The sequence below is a fragment of the Ammospiza nelsoni genome, chromosome 7 (assembly GCF_027579445.1).
Source record: "Ammospiza nelsoni isolate bAmmNel1 chromosome 7, bAmmNel1.pri, whole genome shotgun sequence".
Lineage (NCBI taxonomy): Eukaryota > Metazoa > Chordata > Aves > Passeriformes > Passerellidae > Ammospiza > Ammospiza nelsoni.
The window spans coordinates 39100775-39109574 of NC_080639.1; the positions used below are offsets into that span (position 1 = coordinate 39100775).

Below are 8800 nucleotides of genomic sequence, written 5' to 3' on the forward strand. Positions count from 1 at the left end.
CAGAAGGCTGATTTACTATTCTATTCTATTCTATTCTATTCTATTCTATTCTATTCTATTCTATTCTATTCTATTCTATTCTATTCTATTCTATTCTATTCTATTCTATTCTATTCTATTCTATTCTATTGAAATGCTATACTAAAACTATAGTAAAGAAAGAGAAAGGGCACATCAGAAAGCTAGAAAGGAATGAAAAATAAAAACTCGTGACTAACCAGGGTCCTGACACAGCTGGACTGGGACTGGTCATTAATTAAGAACAATTCACATGGAACCAATCAAAGATCCACCTGTTGGTAAGCAACCTCCAGACCATGTTCCAAAGCAATCAGGTAATTCTTGTTTATGTTTCTTCATTTCTTTTCTGAGGCTTCTCAGGAGAAAAATCCTGGGCAAGGAAGATTTTTCAGAAAATATTATGGTAACAATCTGTCACCGTTGCAGATGTGAACATCAGGATATCCTGTTTATCAGTTATCCCATTTATCAGTTTTCCTTAGCTAAATGGGATGAACCAGCTGCTGTCCCTGTGTTTGGGGTGAAGCTGTGGCTGCCCCTGCATCCCTGGGATCATCCCAGGCCAGGCTGGATGAGGCTTGGAGCAGCCTGGGATGGTGTCCCTGCCATGGGAGGGGTGGGATGAATCCTGATTTCTGATCCTTGATTTCCCCTCTGACCCAGACCATCCCAAGATTCCATCATTCCCCTGCCCTCCTGGGAGAGGAGAGGTTGCTGTGGGAATCCTTTTCCCTGCAGCAGCAAATCCTCCCTCAGTCCTGCAAGAGCAAAGGGCAAGTGTTGTATGTCTCTATATCAACTCCCAATCAGGCTTTACTCTTCCCTTCATGGGCCTTAAATTGCAGTTCTGAATTAGCTCAGTTATCAGAAATTCATCAGACTTTGCTGTGTGAATAATTTTTCACTGGTATTTTGGAGGTTTTACAGGTGAGCTGCAGGTTTAAGGCAGATCATCCCCCCAGAGTGCACATGGAGGAGCCCCTGGCTCAGCTCTGGGGGTTTTAACCTGCAGGGCAGCAGCTCTTCCCAAGGAAAAAGGTAAAAATCTGACAAAAAGAAGAATATTTGTGCCTTTTGGCCAGGAATTCCTGCTGGGGGTGCCTTTTCCTCCCAGTGCTAGGACATAGAGATGCCCTTTTTGTGGCCGTTGGTACCCGTGCTGTGAATCGCTGTAATTCCCAATTTAATTCCCCCTTTCCACTGATAAGGATGAACTTTTCCCCATTGGGAAGGACACCCGTGTGTCCCTGTGTCCAGCTAACTGCATTCCAATGGCTGAAGGTGACATTTCTGGCGTTCCTTTGGAGAGAGAAAGAGCCAGGGAACCTCTGGGTGCCAGAACTGCTTCTGAGGCCTCTCCCAGGCCAGGGGGAAGCTGTTAAAAGCTGATTAAGATCTGTGATTTCCCAGGCAGCGGCCAAGCTCGGGGATCAAATGGGATAAATAACAGGGCTGGGATTCTTTTCAAGGCAATTTATGATGAGCTCTAGAAAACAGCCAGCTCCATCTGGGCCCTTTGGAAATTTGGAAGTAATTGGAGGATTATTAGAGGGTGGAATTAGTCAAAGCATTTATTTACGGCTTTTTTTTTTTGGCCTCCATCTGCCCCCTCATTAATCTGGGAAAGCAGCAATGAGCTGGGCTGACAGCGAGTCACAGAGTCGTGGAATGGCTTGGATTGGAAGGGAAATTAAGGAGGATCCTTAATTGGATGGTTGGGACACCTTCCACCATCCCAGGCTGCTCCAAGTGGCCTTGGACACTTTTAGGGATGGGGCAGCCACAGCTCCTCTGGGTTCCCCACATGCACAAAAAGCACTCCCTAGTTTTGAAGACATGGAGAAGGGATTTATTGGATATTTTGGGGTGTTTCTGCTGGAACTGTTGTACCTGCTCAGGTGGGATTTGTGTGCAGGCAGAGCTTTGCTGGTTCCCAGAGCCCTCAGTGAGGGGGGCTGAGCTGGGAGCAGGGAACAAAATGCTCCAAAGGCTTTTCCTTTGACAAACACTGCTTAATTCCATAATAAATAATTCCACTGCAGGCAACTCCCAAGCTGGAGCTGGGAATTTATCCTGCAAATGGATATTAATCCTGGGGAGAACTTGGGGAGATGGGAGCAGGCCTGTTGTTGGGGTGCAGGCCTCAGAGCAGTGCAGGCCGTGGGTTCTGCTGAGGGGAAACTCCTGAGGGGAAAAAGCTCAAAAAATGAAAACCTTTCCATGCCAACAGCAGGAATGGAACACTGGGAACCAGGAGGGAGGGACATCCATGAGGAAAATTCATGGAAAATAATCTTGGAGTGGTTATCGGAAGGGCTGGCAGAGGTGGGGAGCGCACAACTGATCCTGCTCTGTCTGTGGGAAAATGTGGAAATGTTCATGGATTTGGGGTTGGATGGAGCCCCTCTGCTCTGGGAGAGCTGTGAGTGTTCCCTGGAGAAGGGAAAGCTCCAGGCAGAGCTCAGAGCCCCTGGCAGGGCCTGAAGGGCTCCAGGAGAGCTGAGAGGGACTGGGGACAAGGGATGGAGGGACAGGAGCCAGGGAATGGCTCCCAGTGCCAGAGGGCAGGGATGGATGGGACACTGGGAATTGGGAATTCCTGGCTGGGCTGGGATTGCCAGAGCAGCTGGGGCTGCCCCTGGATCCCTGGCAGTGTCCAAGGCCAGGCTGGATGGGGCTTGGAGCACCCTGGGACGGTGGAGGTGTCTCTGCCATGGCAGGGATGGGATGGTTTTGTTTTTAAAATCCCTTCCCAGCCAAAGCATTGTGGGGTTCTGTTGTTGCTGGAATACAAGTGTGGAACAGCAGAACAACAGTGAGAGCTCAGAGCTGGGGCTGAGGCGTTGCTGAGAAAACAGAACACAAAGGAAAAGCTGGAAAATGCAGCAGGGCTGGAAGAAAAGCTGGGAATTGATTTCTCGTCCTGGCCGTGGTAGCGCCTCTCAGCACTGTCTGCTGGCTGACACGTATTCCCAAGGACATTGGGAATATTGGCTGCTGCTCTTCACCCTGAGAGGCTCTTAAATAATTTGTGCCCTTGGGTTTGTTGGGAAGGAGATAAATGGATCTGAAAGACAAATTATATTCCTGTAGATATTTTCCCCTCCAGTGAGCTGATGTGGGAATGAGACAGAATCTGTGGCTGATTTTCCTGAGATTCTGCTGATCATTTTTCCATGGTAATAGTGGGTACAGAATTCCTCCTTGGAAAGCCTGCTGGGAGAGGCAGGACCATGGGGCAGGAGGTGGAAATAGCCCCTGGGACATTGCCATGGGATTGCCTGGGATGGGAATGGGGATGCACATGGGACAGGACATGGGAATGCTGGTGCAGATGAGGATGGGGATTTGGATTGGAATTTGAATGGGAATTTGGGTGGGAATGGCAATGGCAATGGAATGCAGGTGGATCTGGGTCTGGAGATGTGGGTGCAGAAGGGGTGGGAATGTGGATGTGGATGCTGATGCTGACACAGAAGGGGATGGGGATGCAGATGTTGATAGGGGTGTGGATGCAGATTGAGATGGGAATTTGAATGGGAATTTGGATGGGAATGTGAGTGTGGATGGATCTGTGTCTGGAGATGTGGATACAGAAGGGGATGAGGATGGGGATGGGATGGGAATGCTGGCAGGGATGGGAATGTAGATGTGGATATGGAAATAGGTGTGAATGGGAACTGGGATGGGGATGGGGATGCAGATGGGTCTGGAGATGCAGAAAGGGATGTGGATTCAGATGTGGATTTGGATACAGATGTGGATAGTGATTCAGATGTGGATGGGGATACAGATGTGGATTTGGATACAGATGTGGATAGTGATTCAGATGTGGATGGGGATACAGATGTGGATTTGGATACAGATGAGGATAGTGATACAGATGTGGAATCCCACATTCAGTCCCCGAGGAGGTCCCAGTCAGGGCTGAGGCTCAGGAGGGGAAGTTCTGGGATGTGCTGATGAAGCTGCTGCTGAGCAGCTGCAGAGCAAGGGGCACAGCTGGAAGAGGAACTCACTCAAATTGCCATTTCTCTCAGAATTGCAGATTTTTCCTAAGCCCTTTAGGAACAGGATTGCTTCCACTCCACTTCATAGACAGGAGCACCTGGGCTCTGGGTTAAAATTCACTGGGAAGTACAAAATGTGTCCTGGGTGAGGCTGTGGGGTGGCTCTGGCTGTGCTCCTGCAGATGTGAGGCCTCCATGGCAGTGGGAGCAGCATCCAGTGCTAAAACCCCTGGATTCACATTTTCCTCCCAAGAGATAAAGTGGGGAACAGTTTTGTCTTGTGATCAGCAGCAAGACCAGCACTGATTCCATCAGCAGCAGCATGAGGTGGGATAAACTGGAATTTTCCTGGCTGTGTGTCACATTCCATCCCACTCCCCCCCGCTGCAGCCCCACTGTTGTTTTTCCTGTGCCTTCCCAAGTTCCCTTCCTTTTCTCCTGGCTCCTGGTGAGCCAGGCAGGGGATGTGTTTGCAGAGGTGGATGGAGCTTCCTGAAATCCAAATGTCACATTTCCACTTGGCTGTGTGAGGAGCAAATGGCAACGTAAATCTATTTGCAGATTTCTACGGAGAGTGGTTAAAAATAATAATAATGATGATGATGAAAAAAAGCTGGATTTCTTCTGGAAGCCTCCAGCAATCCATGAGCATCATCTCCCTCTGATTCCCTGGGGTCACCAGGGTGGCCAGGTCTGATGCTTGAGGGGACTTTTCTCCGTGGTGGGAGGAAGAGGAAGGGCAGTATGTTTTGTGCCTCTTAGTCATGGATTTTATTCCCTGTTAATCTTTTGGAGCTGGATCCCAGCCTGGCAGCGATGGGTGTGGGAGCAGATTGCTGGTGAGGCCTTTGGGGAGGAATAAATGTATTTTGTAGGACTTGCTGATGTGTTGGAGTGTGCTGATGAGGGGCTGGTTTTGTGTGCATTCATGGATATCAGGAAAATGTGGAATGACTTAGGAATACTTTAGAATCTGACAAGTCTCATTTGCCCTTACAGCTCCTGATGCTTCAGTCCCAGGGTTCTCAGGTAGCCCTGATGTCCCTTTAGCAGCAGCACCTTCAGAAAGGGTCTGTAAACGTAGGTGGGAATTCTTCAGTTCTGCCCCTTCCGCTGGTGTTGGCTCTTTCCCCCTTGGGAATGGCAATTTAACAGCTGTAGAATGCTAAAATCATGGAATCCTTAGGGTTGGAAAAGACCTTTAAGGCCATCAAGTCCAACCATCAGGCCACTGACCCACCTCCTGAGGTGCCACATCCACAGGGCTTTGAAATCCCTCCAGGGATAGGGACTCCACCATTGCCTTGGACAACCCTTTCCATGAAGGAATTTTCCCTAATATCCAACTAAATCTCTCCTGGTGCATCATTTCCTCCAAACAAGGGCAGGCTAGTCCTTTTTTTTAATACATTTAAACACACAAAATCCATTTAATGGAATTGCTGAAGGATTTCTGTGCATCCCCAATTTCCTGGGACTGCTGGAAGCTTTTCCTCCTTTCTCCTTGCAGGGATGACGTGCCAAGCCAGGACATCCTACACGGAGGACGAGGTGCTCTGGGGCCACCGCTTCTTCCCGGTGATCTCCTTGGAGGAGGGGTTCTTCAAGGTGGATTATTCCCAGTTCCACGCCACCTTCGAGGTGCCCACCCCGCCCTACAGCGTGAAGGAGCAGGAGGAGATGCTCCTCATGTCCTCGCCCCTGATCCCGCCCGCCGTCAGCAACAGCAAGGAGAGGAACAACTCCGTGGAGTGCCTGGATGGGCTCGACGAGGTGGGCACAAAGCTGCCCTCAAAACTGCAGAAAATCACCGGGAGGGACGACTTCCCAAAAAAACTGCTCAGGATGAGCTCCACCACCTCGGAGAAGGCCTACAGCATGGGCGACCTGCCCATGAAACTCCAGCGCATCAGCTCGGTGCCCGGCAACTCCGAGGAGAAACTGGGCTCTAAGACCACGAAGATGATGTCGGATCCCATGAGCCAGTCGGTGGCAGAGCTGCCCCCCAAGCTGCAGAAGCTCTCGGGGGGCGGCGGCAGGATGGAGGGGAACCTCCCGCCCAAACTGCGCAAAATGAATTCCGACCGCTTCACATAACACGGCTGGGACTGCCAGGAGGGCAGCGGGGGCTGCCGGGGGCTCGGGGCCGCCCAGGGGCCGGGGTGGGCTCGGGGGAGCCGGGGGAGCCGGGGTGGGCTCGGTGCTCCAGGAGCTGGGGGCGTCCCGCGGGGTTCCGAGCGAGGGCCGCGGCCTCGGCGCGTCCGGTCCCAGCGCATGCAATAACCGTGTGCAATCTCTGCATCTCGTCCGTGGCATGACCTCTCCTGTATTTATACTCTGTACCCCCAAAAACACCCAGAGGGGCCTCCCTGCCCCTGCATTCCCCAGGGAATAGGGACAACACGGAGTGGGGAACGTGCAGGGGAAGCTGAACTGCAGTTGAAAGCGTTTGGGGTTTGTTTTTTCCCTGCCGTGGGTCGTGGTTTGCTCACCCAATCTGTTTGCTGCATGTGGGTTTTTTCCTCCAAGGAGGGGTTTTAGTTCACCTTTCACATCAAATCTGCTCGCCTTAAATCCACTGCTGGTTTCTAGTTTGCTTTCAAGTTTGGTTTTTTTTTCGTGTGTGTGTGGGGCATTGTTCCTTGTGTCAAAGCCACCAGGAAAAATACCAGGAGGGAAAAATAAAAATCTGTATTTCATCAGGTTTTGTTTAGAAAAGAAACTTGTGTTCTTAAGCCTGGGGCAAAGTGATAAATAAATGACTCGAGTTCACACTTTAGGTACAGTTAGTAACATTTTTATAAAAATCTTTGTGATTTATATATGGATGAAAATCAGCAGGATGTGTTTGATTTCTCTGGTTGCTGAAACAACCAACCATGAAAAAAGCTGAATGTACCCGTGGTGCCAAGCAGGCTCTTCTGTTGGAAGAACTGCACCCCAAAAGCAGAGCCCCAATTCCCCCAGTCCCTCTGGGCCTGGATTTCCCTGCCAGGCAGGGCAGGGTGCTCCCAAGCCTCGTTCCTCGCTGCTTTTTGAAAGCACTGTTTGACCTTGTTCTGAGCTGCAGATCACTCTGGGGGCTCCAGAGTGACCCAGGCCTGGGATGAATGTTGACATGCTGGGGTTGATTCCTCTGTGCCCGTGTTTGGGTTTCCTTTGCCCACCTGGATCAAGGCAGGGTGAGCTCTGTGATGAGCTCTGGAGCACCTCCAGGAGCACCTGGAGGACCTCCAGGAGCACCTCCACCTCCAGGTGGAGCACCTCCCCAAAATCCAGAGGGTTGAGGTGCCCGTGGACCCCTGGGCTGTGTTTGGGGCCATCCTTCCAAGAGGCTGCTTGTGGGAGGTTTGGGATAGAAGGAGGGATGGGTGGGAAAGGCACCCCACCAGGAACAGGGCTCCAAGTGCCATCCCGTGGGTGAAACCCTTGGGATCACATCCAGGTGCTCCCAGGTGTGGGCAGAGGAACATCCCTGGATGGGCACCTCTGGCTCTCCCTGCAGCCATGCCAGCATTGCTGGGTAATTAATGACAGAGCTGATGGGTTTTGAGGAAAAAACTGGGATTTTGTAGATGCTGGCATGGAACGAGGACTTGGTAGTGGAGCACTGCTGGAGCTGGCTCAGCCACCAGTGTCCCTGGAAGTGTCAATGTGTGACTGCCACTGTATTCCTGAGCATGCTGCACGATTCCCAGAGTTCCTTCCCATGGTTTATGCTGATCTTACTCTCATTCTTTTCTTATTCTATTCTAATTCTATTGGTTTTCCTTATTCTAGTTTGTTTCTTAACTTATTCATATTCGTGTTCGTATTCGTATTCATATTCTTCCTCTTATTCTTCTTCTATTCTATTCTATTCTATTCTATTCTATTCTATTCTATTCTATTCTATTCTATTCTATTCTATTCTATTCTATTCGTTTATTTTTGTTTTCAATTCTGATTCTTAGTCTTCCTTTTATTCATCATTCTATTCTATTCTATTCTATTCTATTCTATTCTATTCTATTCTATTCTATTCTATTCTATTCTATTCTATTTATTTTTGTTTTCAATTCTGGTTCTTAGTCTTCCTTTTATTCATCATTCTATTCTATTCTATTCTATTCTATTCTATTCTATTCTATTCTATTCTATTCTATTCTATTCTATTCTATTCTATTCTATTCATTTTTGTTTTCTATTCCATTCTAATTCTTATTCTAACTTTTATTCTTCCTTCTATTCTATTCTATTCTATTCTATTCTATTCTATTCTATTCTATTCTATTCTATTCTATTCTATTCTATTCTATTCTATTTATTTTTGTTTTCAATTCTGGTTCTTAGTCTTCCTTTTATTCATCATTCTATTCTATTCTATTCTATTCTATTCTATTCTATTCTATTCTATTCTATTCTATTCTATTCTATTCTATTCTATTCTATTCTATTCTATTCTATTCTATTTTTCTTTATTCTAATATTATTTTTAACCCATTACTATTCCATCCTTTATCCTGTTCTTACTCTATTCTTTATTCCTATTCCATTCTAATTCTGTCCTATTTTATTCTATTTTCTATCTTACTTTATTTTATTCTAATCTCTTACTCTATTCTATTTCCTATTCCTATTCTTGATGTATTTTTATTCGTATTCTCTTCTTAATATATTCTATTTCCTATTATTATTCTTGAGGTAGTCTTGTTCTAGTCTATATTAACTCTAATTCTATTTTGATTTTAATGTCTAATTCTATTCTATTCTATTCTATTCTATTCTAT

General features: G+C 47.6%; 1 protein-coding gene across 2 annotated transcripts in view; it reads left to right on the forward strand.

Moving 5' to 3' along the window:
• The window catches only part of KCNJ3 (potassium inwardly rectifying channel subfamily J member 3), a 29726-nt gene extending 23575 nt beyond the window's left edge, over positions 1-6151 (forward strand). The window contains exon 4 of one of the 2 annotated variants that reach the window (XM_059476197.1): positions 5542-5705. In XM_059476197.1, the coding sequence (XP_059332180.1) occupies positions 5542-5547 (6 nt within the window). In that variant the 3' untranslated portion in view covers positions 5548-5705. Of the gene's footprint in view, positions 1-5541 lie in introns of both variants that reach the window. The other variant, XM_059476196.1, reaches the window with a different exon arrangement.
• Positions 6152-8800: the final 2649 nt, after the last annotated feature.